The 25,421-nt window shown below is 47.5% G+C and overlaps 1 protein-coding gene across 1 annotated transcript in view; it reads right to left on the minus strand.

Annotated features, from left to right (window-relative positions):
• The window catches only part of COG3 (component of oligomeric golgi complex 3), a 52,339-nt gene that overhangs the window by 3,818 nt on the left and 23,100 nt on the right, over nt 1-25,421 (minus strand). The window contains exons 8-22 of the mRNA XM_060240988.1: nt 24,993-25,073; nt 22,450-22,493; nt 20,484-20,610; nt 20,032-20,123; nt 17,326-17,465; nt 16,095-16,255; nt 15,724-15,829; nt 14,499-14,623; nt 13,198-13,287; nt 12,210-12,330; nt 3,648-3,736; nt 3,417-3,551; nt 1,747-1,822; nt 1,205-1,332; nt 163-261 (exon numbers count right to left, since the gene is read on the minus strand). Of these exons, the coding sequence (XP_060096971.1) occupies nt 163-261; nt 1,205-1,332; nt 1,747-1,822; nt 3,417-3,551; nt 3,648-3,736; nt 12,210-12,330; nt 13,198-13,287; nt 14,499-14,623; nt 15,724-15,829; nt 16,095-16,255; nt 17,326-17,465; nt 20,032-20,123; nt 20,484-20,610; nt 22,450-22,493; nt 24,993-25,073 (1,614 nt within the window). The remainder of the gene's footprint in view (nt 1-162; nt 262-1,204; nt 1,333-1,746; nt 1,823-3,416; nt 3,552-3,647; nt 3,737-12,209; nt 12,331-13,197; nt 13,288-14,498; nt 14,624-15,723; nt 15,830-16,094; nt 16,256-17,325; nt 17,466-20,031; nt 20,124-20,483; nt 20,611-22,449; nt 22,494-24,992; nt 25,074-25,421) is intronic.

The following is a 25,421-nucleotide window of genomic DNA, read 5'->3' on the forward strand; positions in this document are numbered from 1 at the left end:
GCCGAAGGGAGCAGAGAACAGCTTTAGAAAACAGCAAGAGTTTAGGAGTGTTTATGGCAGGGGAGGAGCTTTCCTGAGGCACTGCTTCTTCAGGGAATGGCTTGTAAAGCCCCAAACAGTTTTACCATTTGCTTTTATCAAGTTGAGAAATCTATTATCTACCTGCTCCATTGAGGGGCATGCGACAATCTGGAGGTCTTCGCTACTAAATTCTTCTTTCAGCAGGCTGTGAAGCTTCTGAAACACTTGCTGAATATTGTTCTTATGAAGAAAAAATAAATTTCCATCAACGTAAGATCAACACGGACACAGTCTGACGGCTGGAACTATGCTGAGTGTCTAGAGCTCTGGCCGGATTTGAAGAGCATGAGAGCAGCACAGAATGGATCTCTCCTGGGCAGCTCAAAGAAGCAGACAGAAACCAGACCCAGGAAAGAATCCTCAGCCTTATTTGAACTACTGTCCTCCCTCTTAAATTACAAGATGCCTCAATTAAAACAATAAATCCTCCATCAAAAACACAGTTCTCTATCACTCACAAGAGAGCCACACCCAAAATCAGGACAAGTAGTAAGCTTGAGTCCAGTGGCAACTTTAAGACCAACAAAGTTTTATTTTGTGTACAGTGTGTGTGCACATGGAAGCTTCTACCCAGAATAAAATGTTGGTGGTCTTGAAGATGCCACTGGACCCAAACTTTGTTCTGCTGCTTCAGACCAGCACGGCAACCCACCTGAATCTAATGCTAGCACTAGTAAGGCTTAAGGGCACAAACACTCTATAAAACATTAAAGCAATTGCCAAGAAAGCACCATCAGACCCAGCCACCCACAGAAATCCCTGGAGAAATAAACTGTCATGGAATACTCAAACCATTCTAGACTCTGACCCCTGCATTCCAGACGGCTGGATCCAGCAGGCCTTCCATTATTGAGAGTAGGCACAAGTTCCGCCAACTCCCCCCCCCCCAGTACTCCTGGCAATCCTGTCCCTGGGGGGAAGCATTTGGAGGGAAGGGGGGTTCAGACACGAGGGAAGGAGAAAGTGGAGAAGACAGAAATCCACCCCATCCACAGAAACTGCTGCTGGATCCAAGTCCACGTAGCCACCCAAAGAGTGAGAAGTCCAAACCATTCCCCACATTCAGATTCTCAACAGACTGGGGGGGGGGGGGGGGGGGGGACAGTAACACAGACTTGCTCACCCTAACTGGCTTAAACAAAATGAATTCCGTGTCTTTGTTGGACAAATACAGCGACATGCTCCGTAACGTTGACGGCAGTTTCATCTTTATTGTCCTGTAGGTTGAAGACACCAAGTCGCCGACCTTTGCTGGAAACACAATTCAGAGAAACAAAGACTGACAAAGCTGCCTTCCTGTCTCCTGGTCCGGCAGAGCTGCATGGACCCCCCGCCCCCCCCCCAAGGCCCTGCCTGGGGAAGGAGACTGGAAAGGCCCAACCTCAGCCTCCTTCCCGCTAAGCTCTGGCTCCCTCAGCCTGACTTTCCTCTCCTCCACAGGACAGTGGAGCACAGACCACATCCCACCGCTGATCTCTTGGCTCTGGATACACACAGAAGATGTTCTAAGACAAACCTGAACAGCACTTAGCCTTTGAATCTGCATGCTTTTGCAAATGGAAGATTCCATTAAAACCCCCAAAGGACCCAGCCTTTGATCTAGTCCCCCCATCTCCTCAAAGCCAGAGGAGCGACAGGACGGAGGCGGCAAGCAAAGGAGATCACCTGGCTGAGCCCACGGCTGCTGCAAGAGGTTATACGTCGGGCCCCCTTCTTTAGCCATTGTCTTCAAAGCAGAAACCTAAAACATTGATGAAAGAGCATTCATTTATTAACGTTTCTCACTGGTGGATCATGCAGAATCAATCCATCAATCCAATCCAATAGACAAGGTGATCAGGCCGGACAGGCAGAGGTCTGGAAACCTGCCAGAGGGGCAGCACAGGGGGAGCAGAAAGGAAAAAATGCCCAGAGAGCTTTCGTGTCCAAAGCACTTTGTCAGCATGCAGAAATCCCTAAAGCCACCCGGCCTGGCAAGCTGAGCTCATCTCTGTGCTGCAGAGGGGCTGGGAGATGGGCACGCCTGGCTTGGTCAGGCTCATGAAAGGGACCCTCAGCAACTGGGGGCAACGTCCACACAATGTGGGGAAATCCGGCATTTCCCACCCTCTTGCTACTGACCATCACTGGCACACCCTGGCCAAGTACCCAGGTTGCTCTGGACCTCACGGCTGGGGGGTCACCACATTTTGAGAGATTTGTTGGCGGCCTCTGTGCAGCAACCACATCCCAACACAACCCACTAGCTTAGCTTCTGAGCTCTGACAAGATGAGGCAAGCCTGAGCCCTGATTTGCCTCTGCAGAGCAACCGTGGGCCTCCCAGGCCTGACCAAGATCTGATGAGAGCAGGCTGAAGGTCAAGGTCGTCCCCTGCGCAAGCACCAGTCCTTTCCAACTCTGGGGTGACGTCACATCGCTATGTTTCCACAGCAGACTTTTTACAGGGTGGTTTGCCACTGCCTTCCCCAGTCATCTACCTTTCCCCAAAGCAAGCTGGGGACTCATTTGACCCACCTCGGAAGGATGGAAGGCTGAGTCAACCATGAGACGGCTACCTGAACCCAGCTTCCTTCCGCCGGGATCAAACTCAGGTCGTGAGCAGAGCTTGGGACTGCAGCTTGACCACTCTGCGCCACGGGGCTCTTCCTCAGGCTAGCCTGGGCCATTCTGGCCTGATGAACAGAGGTGGTTTGCAGCTGCCTGCCTCTGGGCAGCCACTAGGGACTTCCTTGGCAGAAGCCAAACTGAATAAATACCCCCCAAAACACCTCATTGGTATTTCCCAGGGATTTATTCAGCCCAATCAGTTGAGCCCCAATAAAAGCTGCCCATGGCTGGCAGCCAGTTCAGCCGGGTTGGGGGGTGGGGGGGTGTACCTGCCTGCTCTCAGCCTAAAATGTCTGGCAGCCATTTCTAAGGCAAGCTTCCCAAGAAGCCTTGAAAGAGTACGTCACTGCTGGGGCCCAGGGACTTGGGGGCCCCAGGAAATGCCGTTACTGGAAAGCAGAAATGATTCAAAAACGGGAAGTCAACATTTCTTTCCCATGAGGGCAGCCAGGCTGATCCGCAGTAGAAGAGCCGGGTGGGAGACCAAGGAGACTTCAGGAGTCAGGGCTCCTTTTGGAGGGTCTGATGGAGGGAGGTTTGACACTCCAGAGCTCCTGCCCCAAAGGCCTTAAGGGCGTCTCCAGGGCTGCTGGAGTCGAAGGGAGCCTCCCTTTCCCAGAGCCCTGCCCATCAGCCCCCGTGAGAAGGTGTTCGTTCTCCTTATAAACCTGAGAACAAACTCTCCTGCAGTTCAAGAAGCCGCAGTGAATCTCCACCCTCCCAGTACCTTTGTCAGGAATTCCTCCAGGGGCTCCACAAACTGCTTCGTCTGTTGCTGAATGAACTGCTCACAGGCGGACTTCAGGTGCCGGTCCACGTCCTTCTTGGAGTCAATGTAATGCTCCTTGATCTCCGGCGTGCCCTGCAACACAGAGAGAGTTCACCCCTTTCAGACGCCCCCGGAAATCACCCCACTTCCAGCACTGCCCTTCTTAGGCAAGCCTGCCACTGCTATTACCTCCAGCAAGAACTGTATCAAGGCATTGCTGCTACTTAGTCGAAAGAAGTGCGGCACCGTCAGCGGATTCAGGATTTTAAATGCAGCATCTGTGAAAACAAAGCCGCTTATTTAAAAATCAGATCACGTTATTATTTCAACAAGTGTTTCTTCTGTTCCCAGCCCCTGCATAGTGGGGGCAGGGCATGCCACGGTCCATGGTGGGCCCAGGGGACATCCCGCAGCAAGCTCCCTCCCTCCCTCCCTCCCTTTGTGGGCGGCGCCCTTTGCCAGGGCGGTTTTGGCCTCCCAGTCTGCTCCTCTTGGAAGCCTCAGCCCCAGTAAATACAGAACTAAACCGGACCATGGGGAAACAGACTGCAAATCTGGAAACCAAATACCTCACCCAGTCAACAACTAAATATACAAAACAAATTTACTGAAATTGTTTAAATTCTTACAATATCGCACTCATATACAAATACAAAATATCAGCATCTGCCAAGCTTCACGCTTCTTCTACAGTCTCTCTACTGAGCGCTCCACATGTACATGTGTGTGCGTGAAAGCATCCAGGCTCAAGTCCTCACTCCAACTTTCCAAATATGTCCAAAAATTAATCCAACAATTACTGGTCCTTATTGCACCATCTTGAATAGACCTCACTCCAGGGGATATTTTGGTTTTGTTGTCAATTCAAAAGAAAGTTGGCTAATTCTGTTCCTTCAATTTCTGATGCCTCTTCGCAGTCAGAATGGAGTATCCAATTCAAATTATTTTCTCACCTGGACATTTATGCTAATCTCATATCACTTACTTCACAGTCAACATCGTAGCCATTGCTAACATCCAGCTCACATTAATCACGTGATTTTCAGCCCCAGTGAAGGCAGCATGCGGGGCCCTCAGGCATTCTCCTAGAGTAACAAAACTCCTTGGGCCAGCCCCAGCTGAAAGAGGCTCCTGAAAGCAAAATGAGGCTGAGGCCCACTTTTAGGGAAGACCAGCCTGGCGCAACTCCAAATGGTCCCCTAAGCCAGGCTTGACCGTTGCACCTAAGCCCTCAAACTAGGAAAGGGGCTTGCCCACTGCACCAGCCTCCCTCTGCCTAAGCCAGGGGTGGGTGTGGGGTCACTTGGGTGGCCCTCAGGGATTGCTGGATTGAACCGAGCCCTGTGGCAACCTCCCTGGAGCCTGGCTGGCCAGCGAGGATCATGGGGCCCAGCCGCGCTGTGCAGCAGCCTCCCCAGGGCCAGGCAGGGATCACAGGGCCCAGTTGCACTGTGGGGCAGCCTCCCTGGGGCCTGGCTGGCTGGCCAGAATTGCTGCAGGGCCTGGAAAAGTTACTGTCACAGTTCAGTTTGCACTTGATTATCCCAGAGGGTGTGGCCTAATATGCTAATGAGTATGTGACCTAATATGCTAATATTAGGGAATGTGGTCTAATATGCTACTGAGTCCTGCTGGGCTTTTTCTACTAAAAAGCCCTGGACCTTTGCATTTGCCTCGGGCGGCGGGCCGGGTGTGTGTGTGTGAGATTAGGCTCTCCCCACATGACTTTGAATAGAAAAACAATTATTTGCATTAATTTTGCTGGCCTAAATCGTTCTCCCTTGGGTGAGCACTCTTTTTTAAGTTGATAATTTTTTATGGCCTGCTAATGATGTTATAAATATCCATGTGGCCCTTGGCAGAAAAAGGGTTCCCCACCCCTGGCCTAAGCCCTCAAACTGGGCACCTCAGGAGGTCCTGCAGGACAAAAGTCACCAGCTGAAGCCCACAGTGGATGTTAAGGTGGCTGCAGAGGCTGTGGCCCGAGCAAACAAAGGCCTTCGCTGTTGGGGCTGCCAACTCGACTCCTGGTCTTTGAGGCCTAGTGGAACTGACAGCTGGAGCCCCCACACCACACGACCTGCCTGGGGAGGGCTGCAAAGCAAGGCCTTCTCACAACCCCCTGGAAATACAGCCATGCCCCCCCCCACAAATTAATCAAGGTCACCCCCCCTGCAATTCTAATTAAGGAGAGGGAGAACTGGAAGCAGACGGGGAGATCACCACAACATACCTGACCCCAGTGTGGCTGTGCCACTTGTGCTAGCCCTGTCTATCTGCTCTCTTGGACTCCCTGGCTGTTAGCCAAGGGTTGGGGGCCTGCTCCACAAATCAGAAAAGGCATCTACGGTGCCCCTCCTCTGCTGGGGATCCAATGACTCCCATTTCTCAGCCCAGCTCTCCCAAAGATTCCCCCTGCAAGTCCCTGTGGGCACCCCATTTGGGTTTTTTAATAATTAGGATGTAAAACTCTGCAAGAAGAGTGCTGTGGCAAAATTTCTGGCTGACATCCTTAAATTTAACTCTGACCATGTTTGAATGTATCTGTAAGCTCGGTTTTATTTTGATTTTATCTCCAATGTTTAAATTTTTATATTCTGTGTATTTTTATCTGAATCTATTATGCCATTAAAGGTTTGGTATGGTATGGTATGGAGTGCTTTTGAAGTGTCGTGTAGTTGCAATGCCTTATGCTGTTGTCAATTTACACATTTACTTCACAGTTTCACTGGAAACTGTGTTGCAATGTTTCCTTGAGATCAGGCAAGGCTTCCTATAAATCTCTCTTGCACTCCTGGAAATCTAAACTCTGAGACCTGAGCACGCAGCTCTTTGCACTTTGGTCACTTACCTTTTCAGTCAACAGCAGGCTGTCATAAACCTTTGTTCCCTTAGGAAACATGCAGAACAAAGTTTCATGTCAGCCAGAGCAGGACACCAACAGGACATATTTGCCCTTTAACCTCTCGCTAACTAGAAACTACTTAACACGGAGAGAGCCTCGTCCATGTTCAGCTGCATCCAGGGCAAGGATTAGTAAGAGCTGTGAGGCTGTTCAGAGCAAAAATATTAGTGTCCAAGGAGACAAGCAAGATACAACAGAGATAGAACAGAGACCATGCCAACCCACTTCTCCTGACCCTCGGCAAAAAAAAGTGGGGGAGGGGTTGGGGGGGTTGTTTGTTTGTGGGGGGGTTCTGGCCACTTTGTGACACAGAGTGTTGGAAGAAGAAGACTGCAGATTTCTACCCTACCCTTCTCTCTGAATCAGAGACTCAGGGCGGCTTACAATCTCCTATATCTTTTCCCTCGACAACAGACACCCTGTGAGGTGGCTGGGGCTGAGAGAACTCTCACAGCAGCTGCTCTTTCAAGGACAACCTCTGCCAGAGCTATGGCTGACCCAAGGCCATTCCAGCAGCTGTAAGTGGGGGGGGGGGAGTGGGGAATCAAACCCAGTCATCCCGAGAGGTTTGCCGTCTGCTGGGTGCACGCATCTAGCACATGACAGAAAGGATTGGAAGACTTATCGAGTCCACGGATTACTATCCTTTCTTGCTGATCCACGTGGGAACGAATGATACTGCCCGTCATAGCCCTGAACGTATTAGGAAAGACTATATGGCTCTGGGTCAGAAGGTGAAGGAGCTGGGCGCACAGGTTGTGTTCTCGTCAGTGCTTCCTGTTGAAGGCCGTGGCTTAGGACGAGAAAGAAGAATACTTCAAATAAACAACTGACTACGATGGTGTCGTCAGGAAAGATTTGGATTTCTGGACCATGGCTTCTGCTTTCAAGATGCTGGTCTTCTATCAGGAGATGGTTTGCACCTTACGGCGGTAGGAAAAAGGGTGTTTGGTAACAGCTTTGCTAACCTAATAAGGAGGGCTTTAAATTAAATTGTATGGGGAAGCGAGACAATAATGATGCTAGAAACTGGGGATAAGAACATTAAAGTTTTGCAAAGAGTGGTGCATATGCTAGGTAATGTTAACTTGCAGGCTTGTACGGAAACTAAACCCTCGATATGCATAAAACGTGGATTTCAATGTCTCTACACTAATGCACAGAGTATGAGAAACAAACAGGAGGAACTGGAAGTCCTAATAAAGGAAGGAGACTGTGACATAATAGGCCTTACTGAAACTTGGTGAGATGACACAACTGGAATATTAGGATTCAGAGGTACAACTTATTTAAAAGGGACAGGCAAATGAGAAAGAGTGGAGGCATAGCAGTATATGTGAAGGAGGTATATACTTGTGAGGAAATATGTGAATCGGAGCATGGAAGCTCAGTTGAGAGTCTCTGGGTAAAAATAAAAGGAGTAAGAAAGAACAGTGATATTATTGTGGGGGTCTGCTATAGACCACCAAGACAGGCAGAGGACTTGGATGAGATACTTCTACAGCAGATTGCAAAGTTCTCCAAGAGAAGGGATACAGTGATCATGGGAGATTTCAATTACCCGGACATCTGTTGGAAGTCCAACTCTGCTAAAAATGAAAAGTCAAACAGATTCCTGACTTCTCTTGCTGACAACTTCCTTTTCCAGAAAGTGAGGACGGAAACAAGGGGATCTGCTATCTTGGATTTGATTCTTACCAACAAGGAAGAATTTATTGAAGAAGTGGAAATAGTGGGCACCCTGGGCAGTAGTGACCATGTGATTTTGGAATTTACAGTCTATATGTAGTCAGACTTATAGGTTGGACTTCAGAAAGGCAAACTTTAATAAACTTAGAACTATGGTGGGTAAAATCCCATGGTCAGAAATGCTTAGGAGGAAGGGGGTTCAGGAGGGGTGGGAGTTTCTTAAAAGCGAAATATTGAAAGCGCAATCACAGATGATTCCTATGAGAAGAAAAAATGGAAAAAGCCTAAAGAAGCTGAAGTGGTTCCATAAACAGCTCCCTAAAGACTTGAGAAAAAAAAAAAGACTCCTTTAGGAATTGGAAGGAGGGCCTTATAACCAAGGATGAATATAAACAAATCACCAGTGCTTGTAGAGAAAAAGTTAGGAAAGCTAAAGCTCAGTATGAGCTTAGGCTGGCCAAAGATGCTAAAAACAACAAAAAAGGGTTCTTTTCTTATGTTCAGGGTACGAAAAAAAGTAAGGACATGGTAGGCCCATTGCGAGGGCAAGAAAGTGAAATTGTAACGGGTAATGAAGAGAGGGCGGAACTGCTCAATTCTTACTTTCCCTCAGTCTTCTCTTCTGAGGGAAATGGTGCTCAATATGGCAAAAATAGAACATAAGGAGGGTATGAATTTCCACCTAGGATCAGCATAGGAGTAGTACATAAACACCTAGTTTCTTTAAATGAAACTAAGTCCTCAGGGCCAGATGAATTGCATCCCAGGGTTCTAAAAGAGCTTGCAGATATAATTTCTGAGCCTCTGACTATTATTTTTGAGAATTCTTGGAGAACAGGAGAGGTGCCGGAAGATTGGAGGTGGACGAATGTTGTCCCCATGTTCATGAAGGGGAAAAAAGATAATCCAGATAACTACCGACCTGTCAGCTTGATGTCTATACCTGGAAAAGTTTTAGAACAAATCATCAAACAGTCGGTCCTGGAACATTTAGAAAGAATGGATGTGATTACTAAGAGCCAGCATGGTTTTCTCAAGAACGTCATGTCAGACTAACCTGATCTCTTTTCTTGAGAAAGTGACTACCTTGATGGATCAGGGGAATGCTCTAGACATCATTTATCTTGATTTCAGTAAGGCTTTTGATAAGGTTCCACATACTATCCTTGTTGACAAGTTGGTAAAATGTGGTATGGATCCTGTTACCCTTAAGTGGATCTGTAACTGGTTGACAGATTGCACGCAAAGAGTGCTTGTGAATGGTTCCTCATCCTCTTGGAGAGGAGTGACAAGTGGAGTGCCAAGGATCTATCCTGGGACCTGTTTTGTTCAACATCTTTATCAATGATATGGATGAAGGAATAGAGGGAATGCTTATTAAATGTACAGAAGATATTAAATTGGGAGCAGTTGCAAACACAGAAGAAGACAGAAACAGGATACAGGACGACCTTGACAGGCTGGAAAACTGGGCTAAAACCAATAAAATGAATTTTAACAGAGATAAATGTAAACTTCTGCATTTAGGTAAGAAAAATCCAATGCATGGTTATAGACTTAGCAGTAGTATGTGCGAAAAGGATCTAGGGGTCTTAGTGGATCATATGTTGAACATGAGTCAACGGTGTGATGCGGTGGCTAAAAAAACAAATGTAATTTTGGGCTGTATCAACAGAAGCATAGTGTCCAGATCACATGATGTGATGGTATTGCTTTACTTTGCTCTGGTAAGACCTCACCACATTTTAAGAAAGATACAGAAAAGCTGGAATGGGTCCAGAGGAGGGCGACGAAGATGGTATGGGGTCTGGAGACCAAGTCCTATGAGGAAAGGTTGAAGGAGCTGGGAATGTTTAGCCTGGAGAGGAGGCGGCTGAGAGGTGATATAATCACCATCTTCAAGTACTTGAAGGGCTGTCATATAGAGGATGGGGTGGAATTGTTTTCTGTGGCCCCAGAAAGTAGGACCAGAACCAATGGGTTGAAATTAAATCGAAAGAGTTCCAGCTCAACATCAGGAAGAACTTCCTGACCGTTAGAGCGGTTCCTCAGTGGAACAGACTTCCTCGGGAGGTGGTAGGCTCTCCTTCCTTGGAGGTTTTTAAACAGAGGCTTGATGGCCATCTGACATCAATGAAGATCCGGTGAATTTTGTGAGTTTCCTGCATTGTGCAGGGGGTTGGACTAGATGACCCTGGAGGTCCCTTCCAACTCTATGATTCTATGATTCCATGATTCCCAGATAAGAGTCGGCACACTTAACCACTACACCATACTGGCTCTCGACTGGATGGGCCATTGGCCTGATCCAACATGACTTCTCTTATGTTCTTATGTAAAGTTCTGAAATGGACCCCCTCAATTTCACGAGCATTTTGAAACATGTCCAGATGAATCAATGCCTCTGTGATCTCTGTTCCTCCCTCATGTTACAGGTATTTCATACAACATAGCTCAATAAGCAGATTTTTTTTTACTACGTGTGCATTGTAAAGTAGTTTTAGGAAGTCAGCTTTCTAAAAAAAACTTTCTCCAGTTTTCAAGGAAAACTTCCCGTGTCTTCCAGGTACAGTTATTAAGCAGAAGAAACGGACACTTCACTAGCTCAGCAGGCAACTGGAGTCCAGTTCAACTCAAAAGGGTTCCTTGCTGCCCAATGAGAATGCTGCATTTCAGGGTGGCTCACTGACTCTCAGGGACATTTCCTGGCACAGCAGGAGGGGGAGGCGAGAAACATTGGTTACCTTTTAAGTGCCACTCCAAGCACCCGACACAGAATCTGTACCTTTCTCTAGGCCAGGGGCGTCAAACTCATTTGTTCTAAGGGCCAGATCTGACATAAATGAGACCTTGTCGGGCCAGGCCATGTCAGGCTGGGTCGTGTGTGTACCTATTTAAGATTAGGTAGCAGAGGTATAAACTTTATAAAGGACACAGACAAACACAAAGATTTAAAACATGCTTAAAACATTAGCACTTGGTCTTAAAGGTGCTTTCTTTGTATCTGGGCAAAGGAAGTTTTGGCTCTTTCCTTCTCCAGGGGGCCAAGAGGGGGAGGAGCCTCAGCCAATAGAAGGAAGAGAGGCTTGGCTCAGTAGCTCTGCTGTACAATTGAGGGAGCCTGGCAAAGCAAGCTCTCCCTCCCCAAGGGAGGAGCCTCAGCCAATAGAGAAAATAGAGACTGCTCTGTAGCTTCTGTGCAATTGAGCAAGCCTTGCAAAGCAAGCTATTATGTAGAAGAAAGCAAGAGAGAGGGAGAAGGAAGTAGATGGCAGCCACTTGCTCGGGGGCCTTATAGGAGCCCTCCAAGGGCCTGATTTGGCCTCCAGGCTGCATCTTCAACACCCCTGCTCTAGACTACCTGTAATACTTGTTCTTCCAAAAGCTTCTGGCCATATTCAGACTGCATCTCAACTCGTGGTGCCAACTAAACCAAAGCCACAAAGGGCTCGCCTAGGCCTGGGGTCTCCAATGGGCATCAAGACGCCTACCAAAAGTTTTTAGAAAGTGGGCCAGGTCAGATATAAATCTTCTCCAGCCCGACTTCTGATTGGCTGCACAGGTTTTTAACCACACTGCTCCACGGCAGCTGCCACACAAGCGTATTCACTATTTTAAAGCCCTTCTGTTCATTTTAGAAGGCAGAGCTTCTGCCTGGAGAGCTGAAGAGAGATTACCCCCTCACCTCCCTCCCTGACCTATGTCAGGGGGCACCACCTCCTCCAGCAGAACCCCACCAGTGTCCAGGGGGTCAAAACTTCTGGGGACTCCTGGCTCAGGCAAAGGCAGGGAAGCTCCAGAGAACAGCCCCGCCACTTCTGCCCTCCCACCGCCTGCACGGGCTCCTCTCTCTTCTTGCTTTGCCACCCAGCTCGAGACCAGTGCTGCTCTCACCAGCCACGTTTCCTTAAAGAAGCACAGAAGTTAGGCAGTTTTTAGCAGAGAAACCAGAGCTGATACAGGGAAAACACTATTAATGCCTGCTGAAAACCCTGACCTAGTTCCCTCCAGAAATAAAAACCAGATTCCAGAGAAAGAGTTTGTAGGCAGAAGCCATGCAAGTGACTGCAGATGAACATAAACGCCATCCCGTGGCCGACTCGTCAGGAGGAGGGGCAAACCCGCCCCCCGTGACCAGCCAGCAGCCAGTAAAGTACCTCTAGTTTTCTTAAGGTCCAGGGAAATTTCCTTAATGGTGAACTCAGTGTGGAAAGGAGCAATTTGTTCACGAAGAATCAAAAGATGCTTTATTAAGAAAAGCTGACCGTCTACCTGGCCCTAAATTGTAACAGAAACAAAGTATTAATGCGGAGGGATACATAACAAGGGGAGAAAAAGTAAGGACTGACAGTCATTCACATCAAACACATTTCATTTGCTGGGCTCTCCGGGCCTGGCTGGATCTTCCGCTTGTTGCTAAGACCCTTTGTAGAAGCAAAGCGTCTATATGCTGCTTGGGCTTAGCCATCTGTTCAAATCCAGTCAGCAACTAATATGCATAGCTGATACAGCTGCACAGAGACACCCATAAAAAAGATGTTTGCATCTGCAGTCTGTTTGCAGCTCTTTGCAACTAGAGTGTCCTATTCATGAAGAATTACATAAAGTGTACATGCCTGCTATCGTGGCAAGTTTTTCCAGGCAATTTAGAGTGCAATCCTACAAACACTTCCCTGGGAATAAGTCCCTCTGAGCAGACTTCAGTCAGACTCTGAGGAGGCCCAGCTAAGACTGCACTGTTATGTCAGTGGGCGTCCTCTCTGGCATCACTTGGCACTGGAGTCACAACCTCATCCCACACTGAAATCTCTCTTGTGCTCTGCCACTCCTCTCTTAATGCTGCTTCCCCCTGCCCCGGTTTCTCTTGCCAGCCTTTGCAGCACCTGCCCCAGCATGCACACCCACACCCCAGCTTTCAAAGCAAGAGGTCTGTTGCAAACTCCCACTCAAAGTCTTCACTGCCCCGGCCCCTTCAGAGCAGAACAGAGGCCAGCACCAAAGACTCTTTCCTACTAATGCAGAACAGAAAGGGGGGGGGCACGTGTGGAAGAAGTTTCAGCCCCCTTTGCCATATTAACTAATTTTTAAAAGTTGCAGCAAATATCTGTGCCCCATTTCCTCCTTATGCTCGGGGATCTTACTGACCTTGTTTTTCCCAATGGCCTCGGAAGCCCCCAGCAGCGACTGTATGCAGGCCGACAAGGCCTCCTGCGAGAGTCCCTGGAAGACAGCCCTCTAGAGCAGGGGAAAGAGCAGAACCGGCCGTAAAAACAGGGGCCCTGAGCCCTCCCACAACTCCACAGAGGAGTCCCATCGATTACAGTTGTCAACTCTCAGTTTGCACATTTAACTGCTATTCAAAAGCCTTGCTGCTTAACTTGCATTTTTTCCAAATTTGTTTTGGAAAAAAAGAAAAGAAAATACACACAGCAGCTGTAATTTACAGACAACAATATTGTCTCAGAAATGGACACATGAAGGCATGAATTACACTGAATCCAGACCCACCGATTCCCCTTAGTCCCTCCAAGTCAGGCCTGTCCACACAGCCTGGAAGGGCTCTCTGGGGCCTTAGGCAGAGGTCCTTTAAACTAATCCCTTGGGGGGGGGGAGCTGATGGGAGTTGGGAAGCCTCAGTATTGGGACAAGTCAGTCCCAAGAGATGCCTGTGTTAGTGCTCAGGGCAATATTGAAAGGAGCATCGTAGAGCTTGGGGGATAGGGTAAGATGGCAAGAGACCATCAGGCCAAGGGAGGTGAGGGTTACTGGAGAAGGAAACACATTATAGGTGTCTACATGCCAATGCTAGTAGTCTTTGAGCCAAGCAGGGAGAAGTGATGCTCAATGACTATTTGAATATAGTAGTAGCTCAGAAACATGGTGGAATGAAGAAAATCGTCATTCCTGAAATAGCAGTGGGATACAGTCACCTGTAAGGTTCAATCCCTGGCATCTCCAAAAAAGGTCCAGGCAAATAAGTGTGAAAAACCTCAGCTTGAAACCCTGGAGAGCCGCTGCCAGTCTGAGAAGACAATACTGGCTTTGATGGACCAAGGGTCTGATTCAGTATAAGGCAGCTTCATATGTAAGCTCTACAGGGAGAGACAGGGTGGAGGAGGTGTTACATTGGACATCACCGAGGGCACAGAGCCCAGTAAGTGAGAAAACATCAGGGAATTAACTCCCCAACAGAAGTAATACATGTGAGTCCTCCTTGTTAACCAGGAATTGAATCTGATTAGCATAGTCTGGATAAGGAGCTCAATATTGGGAACTCAAAAAATGTGCCAAAGTAGTTTTTCCCCAAACACAAATCAACAACCACCTTAGAAAGCAAAAAAATGCAACTCAAACATTTCTCTTCTGAGTGTGCCTGCTCCATGATCTAGCTTTCAACCAGGGAACACAAGATGAATGCTGCAGGCAGGAGACAACGGGGCACGTACATCAATGCATCTGTAAAGCTTGGAGAGACACACGAGTGTCCTTCTGACAGTGGGGTACCACATTCCATGGAGATCAGCTGGTGAAATCGTGGTGAGAGTTCTGGGAGGGCAGGATCCCAATGCATCTGCAATACACAAAGGGACACCAAAGGCTTGTTCCTGTCTCAAGCAAACAGCGCTTTCATCTTTATGGCAAAGACACAGATCCCTTCACTTTGAGTTATTCCACTAGTTCAGAGTGATGTGCTCTTACTCGCTGCCTTGACGGCTACCAGTGGGAACAGCCCTTGCCGCTAGGCTTGAATTTTGGTTCAACAGCAAAAGCTTTTCAGAATTTCTAGCATCACACAGATTTTGCTCCTGTTTTGGGGACAAAACTGTAATCAACAAAACCAGAAATAGTAGAAAATCCCACTAGTTTAGTCTAGTTGATTTATATCCCGTCCACCCTGCCAAAGCAGGCTCAGGGCGGCTCACAAAACGTAATGGAATAATAATAAAAACAGTTAAATTAAACATTAAAATAAACAATTTAAAACAGTTTAAACAACTTGGTGCTAATTCTGTATGGTTCAGTGTTCTTGGGCATCCAATTGGATCTAATATCATGGTGGTCGTCGTCATTCAGTTAAAAGCTAGTTGAAATAATGCTGTCTTGCAAGCCTTTGCAGAACTGGGCAAGGTCTCGCAAGGCTCAGACTAAACAATCAGAAATTAACTAACAGTTAAGACAGCTTTACAAAGCAGTTAAAAATTAATGCACGGCAGGAAGGCCAATAGCGGCACAAAGGCTGCCATGCTGGTCTCAGACATGCCAGAGGGTTTGCTTCCCTAAGGACACATGAAGATGCCTTCCACTGAGTCAGACCATCAGGATCTCAAGGTTGGTATTTCCTACTCCGACTGGTAGCCACTCTCCCTGCAAAGAACTCTCGCAACTGTTATTCGCCTAATCGTTTCTTTAATGCAGATGCCAGGGGCTGAACCTGGGACCTTCTACAAGCCACGCGAATTCTCTGCCACTGAGCCACAGCCCCTCTAGGCCACAGGCAAATACAGCTGTCATCATTCTGGGCATGGAACAGGGGTCCCTGGGTGTGTGGGGGGCATTTGTGAATTACCTGTATAGTGCAGGGGGTTGGACTAGATGACCCTGTAGGTCCCTTCCAACTCTAGGATTCTATGCTTCATTGGCTTGTTGTTACCTTATGTTAGAAACACATACCAGGTTCCACCACACTGCAGCTCTCTGGATCTTCCAGCTTCACATCTGAAAAGGAACCATCTGCAGGCAACTTCTTCTCCTCTTCTTTCAAGCTCTGGGCTATTTTCTGCAGGCAAAACCCAGTTTGAAAAAACATCCCTTAAAGAGTTTGTACTGCTGACCTGAGTATTGACATAAAGTGCTCAGGGCACCCTTTGTGGCAGGACAGAAATGATTTGCATGGCGTTTAAGAACAAAAGGCAAAGCAGCACATTTTGTGGTTGCACCCACCACCTTGTTTGTCAGAACTGCAAAGGTGCCTACAGGCTCAGAAAGGTTGGTCCAAATACTTTTGCTGTTTGTTCAACCAGCAGAGACGGAGAAAGCCTCACCTCCATCATCTCCAGCTTGGCGGGATAGGCCAGATCTCCTGGGGCCGGCTTGTAGCCCACAATATCTGTCTGGATGTAGATGTGCGTCCTGTAGACCAGGCGCTCCTGGACGTCCTCCAGCATCTGCTCGACCACAGCAGCAAAAGCCACCAGCTGTTCTGCTGCCAGGAAAGGGACACCACCATTAATTCCTTCTCTCGTAGCACTGCCAAGAGCCTCAGCTGTGCTTCTGAAAGGGTGCGCAGATTATCAGCCCGCAAAACCCAACCCAAAACTCTCATCCAGACCGCAAAAATTCACGGCGAACTGTCAGATTTACAAATCACACTTTGATATAATTACAAACATTGGCAACCACACTTATCTATAACCACCACCACCAAGTGGGTGGAGCTAGGTGGAGCTCCTGGTTTGCAGAGCTTCTGATTGGCTGTGCAGATTAACACTATTTTGGCAGTAGCTACCCCCACAATTTTAGTTTTATTTTCTCTCACACCTTCTGTTTCATGCACTTCAGCTTGCTCTGTGTGTATGTGTGGATCCGCCTCTTGTAGCAGCCATTTCTGGTTGGCTCCAGCTCCTGCGGTGGCCATTTTGTGTTTGTGCAGGCCACGCAGTGTCAGAATTCCAAAGGTAGCCACAATGCCTAAGAGGTTGAGGACCCCAGTTTAATTAAACTATGACTAGTATGACAGTTGGAATTAGGTTCACTTCACTAGTTGTTATTACTTTGTTTATGAACCACAGTTAACCTAAACTATGATTCTGAATGATGTTCAAATGCAGGCATTCTTGGCTGATTCTTCTGCAAAAACTTCCTCGTGTGTGTGAAGTCAGAATTCTGAGAAAGACAAATCACGGTAGGCGTGAAGTGGTTCTATCCAGCAATCTTACACCTTCTTGGGTTCCGCTGAGCCAATGAAGTTCATTTCCAAAAAATGTGTGAACATGCTAGATTTCAGCTTCATCCTTTATTTCTTTGGTCAAGCAAGAAATAATACCTGCTTACCGGAACCGGTCATTTGTGAGATAGGATATAATAAAGTGTTTTTTTAAAAAATAAATCCTTATTAATTCCAATTTTTTTAAAAAGATCCTTATTAATTCCAAAATTTAAAAGAATATTTAGACAAAATATGCAAGTTAAGGAGAGTACAGATGTAATGAGCACATTCCATTCTAGCCTATTTTAAAAGATGTATACTTATTTGGAGCCTGTCTTTATATTTACCATTGTTTTGAACATGATCTTCAAGCATTTCATTCTTCAGAATCCCACAGAGCTCAGACAATGTTTCTAAGTGAATTACATGGATGATCAGTGGCCTGAAGACATCATACAGGGACAGACACAACTTTTCTAAAAGTCCACTGCAAGATAGGGGGGGAGGGGGAGAGAAGAGTTCCACCATCAGCAATTATTTGAGTTAAGGCTGCTGGAGCTGACTCCCACCTCCCTACATGGCAACAACAGTCCAGCCCACACGTGTCGAGAGAGCCTGCTCCCTCGTGAGAAGAACTGCAGCAGAATTCCATGATACACATGTCTATAGCTGTCACTCTGTGGAAGACCAAATTATCTGTTAGCTTGCATATTACTAACTAGCAACACCAACCAACTAAAGAAATCATTATTGATTAAATTTGCATTTGTAAAGACTTTTCTGAAGAGAACAATTCCCTTTTATGATGCAAATGGATGTTGTAGCAGGCAGTCTTTGTTTTTATTAAATCTATATGCATCTGAAGGACTGTTCCCACCCCCAATTTGCTCCTGCCCAGGAATTAAGACCACTGGGAGAGGCCCTCCTGACCGTCCCATCAGTCAAGGACCCATTTCCTGGGTACATAAGAGAGGGGCCTTTTCAGTGGCAGCCTCACAACCAGGAAGCAACCTCCCCAGGGAGACGCATCTGGCCCCATCACTTTCAACCTTCAGGAGGCAGGTGATTTAGGACTATATTTGAATAATTTAGGAGGTTTTTTTAAATTGGAAGTCTTAATTGGAGATTTTAAATTGTTGGCTTTTATGTGTTTGTTGCTAGAATTGTTGTTTTGTTTCCATTGTAAGCCACCTTGGGTTCCACAGGGTAGAAAAGCAGCTGACAAAGGTTTAGAATGAACAAATGCCACATAATAGTTTCCCACTTATCAGACCTGAATGACAAATTCTCATAAATGACAAATTGATATGATTTCTTCAAGAACAGAGACAGAGAGATGCAAGTCCTTTTCTTAGATGGATTTTTACTGATATTTCTTCACCAAAGCCAGCCCTTTAATTCTCACCATTCCTTCCTGTATCATATATTCCAGGGGATGCTCACTGCGACTATCAGGACAACCTTAGCCAAAAGTCAAAAATACCACACTGGTAATCCTTGACAAGTATCACTCAGCAGAACATTTAATATTTCATATTTCACAGACACCCCTCAGAATTGTTCTCCCCACCAAATATTTCCAGCATATAAACTTAACCATGTGATGCGTTTCTTTTACTCTAGACAGAAACCACTGATATTTTGCATTGAGCCTCCACTCTGGAGGGACTGAAAGAGTCTTTAATCAGTGCATAAATCCTGAGCCACCTCTTATAAGCAAATGTTAATCCGTAGTCTTTGTCCCACTGTCTTTGGATGGAAAATTTTTGGCTTAGGGAGCAATCCAAAGCACTATACTCAGAAGTTCTGTTTTATTCAATAGAGCTTACTCCCAGGAAAGTGTTTTTAGGACTGCAGCCACAGTTTAATAAGTAGGATCATGGAAGGGACCTCCAGGGTCATCTAGTCCAGCTCCCCGCACAATGCAGGAAATTCACAAGTACCTCCCTCCCTACACACACACCCAGGGTCCCCTGCTTCATGCCCAGAGGATGGCCAAAAATAAAAACAAATAAAAAATCTTCCGGGTTCCCTGGCAAAACTGGAGAAAAATTGCTGCCTGACCCCAAAGAGGCAAACAGCATTTCTTGTAAGAAAGGGCCATGAAAACGAAGCACTGATGCAGCCCTTCCTGCCCTCCTTCTCATGATCTGCCTAATTCACAGAATCAGCATTGCTGTCAGGTGGCCATCTAGTGTCTGTTTAAAAACCTCCAAGGAACGAGAGCCCACCACCTCCCAAAGAGAAAGCCTAATGAGGAATTGCTCTCATTGTCAGGAAGATCACCCTAATGTTGAGCTGGAAACTCTTCTGATTTAATTTCAACCTGCTGTTTCTGATCCTGCCTTCTGGGGCCACAGAAAGTAGCTTACATACAAGACAGAAATTTCTATGACATTCCTTTTCCTTCAATTCATTACTGACTACAAAATCCTCCTGATTAATGAACTGTGATTGGTCTAATTTGTTTGTGAACTGAAAGAGGGATGGCTGGGCAAGATAGTATTCTTTTAATAACATTGATGCAGCTATTACATAGATCTGCTCAAATCGGGAGGTGAACTTTGTTCAAATATCTGATAGAACTTGGATATTCTGGGTACTAATTAGGGCTGAATTGGCTTTTGATTGTCTTCCAAAATAAGTTTTGGTCACAGCAATTTATTTACAAATATTAGTTATACCATCAGGAACTTTAGAACTAGTAAGAAGGCACAATCTTTAGTGTTCCATTCTGTATAAAAGGGAAAAAAGGGGGGGGGGGAGAGAATGCATATTCTCTGACTGTGCCATCTGCCTGGACTTTTTGTAAGCCTTTGCATTAAATGGAGATATGCTCTCCTTTGCTCAGTATTTCATCCGTGCGCCACAGACAGCAAGCTAAAGCAGAGACCCCGAAAATGCAAGGGGATTACAGAGTTGGCCCCTGCAAGGTAAGTGTCTGGACAGCTAAGCAACATGGACACTGCCTTACTCTGCCTCTGACACACCTGTACATAAACAGCATTGTCAAGGAATACTGCAACAGAAACAAGGTCCTCCATGTTACCTACTCCAGTTTTGGTGTCGGCTTTGTGAAGAACTCATTGTAAAGCTGATGCTCATCCTGACACACGTGGACCATAAAGGCACAGCCACTTCGAACCTGAAATCAGTCAAACAGAGGATCAGCAGAGAGTGTGCATTTAAAGACCTTTGTCATTAGGTGTTTGTGGGAACAGCCAAAAGGAGATCCAGCCACACCCACCAAAGGCCCTACAAGCAACACTGCTTGGGCATTGGGGGAGGTGACTCTTTTTATCATAACTGCTGGGAAAGCAGCGATTTCCTTTCTCATTGGAAACAAATCTAAAATGTTATATAGTCAAGAGATTCAGCAAAACCTCTGGGCCGGAGCCAACAACTCCCTTCCAGCAGAGCAGGGCTGCTCACTTCAAGCCATTCGCTGGTCAGCGGCCCCATTCCATAAGCAAGGTGAATCGAGGGAACATCCCTAGGTGCTTACCAGAGCACAATGATCTCTGTTGTTCCGACTGGTTAATTCGGTTACAGTACTAGTAATACTCGGCCCCAGCAAGTGCTCCCTCTGCTCAAGGTAACACTGATGGATTTCACTCAGCAGTTGCTGGTACCTGGGTGGAGAGAAGAATGACTGATGAGCCACTTGACAGCTGACTGCATTTTCAATATTGACTTTCACATCTCAGCTCATTGAGGTGGCAAACTCATGGGAGGGAACACGGGTGTCCCAGAGCCAGGTTCAAATCTAGCCTTCCAGCATCTGGCTTCCCACCTGCGGGGAATCTATATGAAAGAGCAGCCAGTCAGATACCCCATGGATCCGCCATCTCAGGGGCAGCCCTCTTGGTCCCAAGAACTAACTCAAACCACAAGCCAAAACAGGAAGGTTCATTTTTAATCTGCCCACACGTGCCCATTGTCCTCCTTTCTCTATAGGACAGCCAGATGTATGGAAAGATCTGTTTAGCTGCACAACAGATGGGATTCTGGCGTATGTAGCAAACTAACCAGATCTCATCAGACCTTGGAAGCCAAGCAAGGCCAGGAGACCACCGCAGAGGTCCAGGGCTGCTATGCCATTTCTTTGTCTCTTGCCTTGAAAACCCCAGGAGGTTGACCTAAGTTGGTTGCAACTCAGCTTGTGGTGGTGGAGGAGTGAGAAAAGCCCAACCTCCTGAAAGTCCCACCCCTACGCAGCTTTTTTAACAGCACAGGAGGCCTGTCCGGCTTTGGCTCTAATGCTCCCTCCCCATCTTGAACAGCAGTCGATATTTTTGCACTGACCTCATATTTTCACCAAGTACAATCACAGAAACACAGAATCCATAGAGTTGGAAGGCACCTCCAGGGTCATCTAGCCCAACCCCAATCCTTGCAAATAATTTACTTAGGAAATGATTTTGCAGGGCAGGAGCAGGAAATAAAAGCAGTCCATATTGTAACAACTTTTTATAAGTTTATAGCACAGCTGCATTTGAAATGCCGAGTATCTTATCAGATGCCCCGTATCAAAAAGAGTACCTTTAATCTGGAAAAGATGCAGAAACAGGCAAGGAGGTAGAGCACTTTTCCGAGGAAGAACTTCCTAGGAAGAACTTCAGTTAGAACAGTTCCTCAATGGAACAGGCTTCCGGGAGGTGCTGGGCTCTCCTTTGCAGGCTTTTCAGCAGAGGCTGGATGGCCATTTGACAGCAGTGCTCATTCTGTGGACTTAGGGAGACCATGAGAGAGAGGCCAGAAAGGAGGAGCCAGTGCTCACCTCTCATGGCTGTTTGCTGCACACCCAGCAAAATGCCAATTGTCACTCTGGCATCAAGAAGGAATTTTCCAGCCGGCCAGATTGGTCAAAGGGTCCTGGAGGTGTTTTGCCTTCCTCTGGGCACACAGCAGGGGCCACTGGGGGAGTGGGGGGGGGGTATTTCCTGTGTTGTGCAGGGAATTGGACTGGGTATGTCCTGAGCTCCTGCCCAGCCCCGTGCTTCCCCGTGTGGAAAGGCCAAAGCATTTGGTGCTTTTTAATTTGGGACAATGATGGCTTTGCAAGGCTACACATGGTGAGGAGGAAGGAAAGAGGAGGGGGACCTCCTTCTTCTCCCATAATACCTTGGGAAAATTGACTGGCAGTGAATTCAGGTCAGACATAAGAAAGTCTGTTCAGTGATCATCTGGAACCTGCCACCTGAGCTTTACCGGGGGAGGGGGAGGGGCTCCATATTCAAACGCAGCATCAGAGGCAGACATGTGAGAGGGGGAGAGAATCTGAGTTTCCTGCCTTGCGCAGGGGGCTGGACTAGATGACCCCGGAGGTCCCTTCCAACTCTATGATTCTAAGACAACAGTGGAGGATTCTCCCTGCCCTCCTTGGGCAGCCAGCTGGGCCTGACTGATCCAGCCAGCAGGCCTTTGGGTTTAGGAAGCACCCTTGCAGCTCCCAGTGCCAGTATACTCACTCGGGCAGTTTCTCAGATCGCTGCTCTATCTGCTCAATAAGTGTCTAAAAAGAAACAGGGAAAAAATGCAGAGAATGAATGCCACTGCTTCCCCACATGGGAAGCGCCCCCAGATCTCCTTGTCTGGTGGCAGCCTTGGCCACAAGACTCTTTCAAGCCAGCCTGCATCGCAGGGCTCCTCCCCGGCTGCCTGCCAGAGCAACTTCTTAAAAGATTAATCTTGTCAGGACAGACAGGGAAAAGTTATTAATTCTTCAGAGTTCAAAGAAAAAACCAACAGAGGCATAAAGAGCTCACGGCAGACCGGAGCAAGAGGAAAAGCACAGCCCTCAAAGTCCTCTGCCCCACACACTCCTCGAGACACCCAGACCAAAGCAAAGGAACAGCTTCCTTTCCCACGGGGGCTGCTCCAGAGGGCCTCTCCTGGGGATCCCCACACTGTACACCAACAACATCACTCCCAGAGCCATTTCTAGAAGAACTCAGGAAGATCCCATCACTTCATTCACCACAGAAATGCACGTTCCTCTCCCTCCCACCCCTCTTCCTCTCTCTTCTCTGCACCATCAGGGGTCTCTCTGAATACCCCCTGCTAACACTCCCTCCTTTTCTGTCTCTGCTCACTCTACAATGTGCACAGCCTTTCCATGTGGGAGGGGCCGTGGTCCAGTGGCTGAGCATCTGCTGGGTGTGCAGAAGGTCCCAGGTTCAATCCCCAGCATCAATTAAAGGACCAGGTAACAGGTGATGTGAAAGACTTCCACCTGAGACCCTGGAGAGCCGCTGCCAGGCTGAGCAGAAAAGCCTGGCTTTGATGGACCGGAGGGGGGGGGGAGGCATGTCTGATTCAGTCCAAGGTAACTTCATGTGTTCATCTCTCTCTGCAGCCCCACTGATACCCCACTTTAGTTTTACCTGGCAGGTTTAGCCACACCCCATTTTTTCATTTACCTTTGCCTACCCTCCTACCTGCTGTTTAGAATCATAGAGTTGGAAGAGGCCATCTAGTCCAACCCCCTGCTCCATGCAGGATCAGCCTAGAGCATCCTTGACCAGGGTTCGTCCAGCTGCTGCATAGAGATTGCCAGTGAGGGGGAGGAAACCACCTGCCTTGGTAGCTGAGTCCGTACTGTAAAAAAGTGTTTCCTAATATCCCATTGATACCTTCCCATCCTTAATTTAAAGCCATTCTTGCTAGTCCGACAGGGACTGCCCCCTGCCTCCCCCAAGTGACAGCCCTTCAAAGACTTAGAGAGAGCAAATCCACCTCCTCTTCTGCAGACTGAACATTCCCAAGTCCCTCAGCCTTTCCTCCTTGTAGGATTTGGCCTCCAGGCCCCTGGTCATTCTCCTCGCTCTCCTCTGCACCTGCTCCATTCTGTCTACATCCTTCTTGAAGTGAGGCCTCCAGAACTGCATCCAATACTCCAGGTGCAGCCTGACCAATGCAGTGTACAGTGATCTGGAAGTTATGCCTCTGTCCTCTGCAGACCAACCTTTCCTTTCCACAGTGTGGGGGCCTCCCATGCAGACTGGCAGAAGTGACACCAGCTGCACCATCCGCCTGCCCAGAGAGAGGGAGGGGCACAGCAGATTCAATACCAGCTCCCTCCCATCAAAAGCCTCAGCCTCACAAAGAGGTGCAAAATGCTGCAAGGAGGGAATACCTGAAGCTCTTCCCGGAAGTCTCCAGGAACAGCCTGCAAACAGCTGGTGGGCCTCACTGAGCTGGCCTGGTGCCCACCTTCCTCCTGACTCTTCAAAAAGCTCATATTCTGCTTGACAGGTCACACAGGAAGCCGCCTTGTATTGAGTCAGACCATCAGTCCCTCGAGGTTAGTGCTTCCTGCTCAGCTTGGCAGCAGCTCTTCAGGGTCTCAAGCAGAGAAAGGTCTTCCCCATCACCTTCCGCCTGGTCTTTCTACCTGGAGATGCCAAGTGGATGTTCTGCCCACTGAGCCACAGACCCTCCTCACTATCCTTCCAACTAGCTCCTCCTCCAGCCTGCCAGCACTGGAGTTATGACTAAGGGAAGGGAGGGGAATTGGTCTGGGCACCCTTGGGGGAAGGGGGGGGGGCAACCACAGTAGCCAGTATACCTGTAAATAAATGCAATGAGTACCAGGTCCATAGAAATGGATGCCAGGAGATAGGGGGAGGTATATGAGAATTTCCTGCGTTGATGACCCTGGAGGTCCCTTCCAACTCTATGATTCTACGAATCAGGTACAATTTAAGCAGAATGAAATTTATTTAATGCATTTCAAGGAAGTAATACAGTTCTGTCACTTGCAGGGACAGAGCACCTAAATAACCAGGTTTCTTTGACATGAGATATGGGAAGGTCTTTTAGGTGACTCTGAGGAGTGGGGGGGGGGGGAGATTAGAAGGACTGGCACTTGCAGATGGATCACTCAGAATGCCCTCCCTAGGACAGTTCTTCTACAAATATCTGCACACTAAGCAGAGAAAATTCTGGGAAGGCCTTTCCCAATGAAGCGCACACCCCACTGGTATCTACCACAGTTTCAGAACTTACTTACTCGGACTTTGGGAGCAGCCGCTCGGAACTTCACGTAAAATAAAGTGAAGGCATTGTCTGAATTTGGCACAGCTGTGGGGTCCTGGAAAACAAAGAGGCACAAAGATAATATTTCTGTAAGTGCTGCTCATGAACACAGCAGCTAATCTGTTTCTATCACTCAAAAAATGAACTCTTCAGTGATGTATTATCAACTGCATTATAGCGTATGAATGGATGCTCACCAAGTACTCACATTTAAACAATAAACACATTCTACAAAACATGTTGTATACCTCTACAGTACACACATTCTGAGTGGAGCATGACCTTGTCTTGAAAAGCATTTCACTCATTCAAAAAGAGAAAACATTTCAGAGGAGGGTCCCCCCCAAGTGTTCCCCTAAATTTCCCACTGGAAGAACTGAAAAAAGTCTTTGGGGGGGGGCAG

This window comes from Heteronotia binoei, chromosome 6 (genome assembly GCF_032191835.1).
Source record: "Heteronotia binoei isolate CCM8104 ecotype False Entrance Well chromosome 6, APGP_CSIRO_Hbin_v1, whole genome shotgun sequence".
Classification (NCBI taxonomy): domain Eukaryota; kingdom Metazoa; phylum Chordata; class Lepidosauria; order Squamata; family Gekkonidae; genus Heteronotia; species Heteronotia binoei.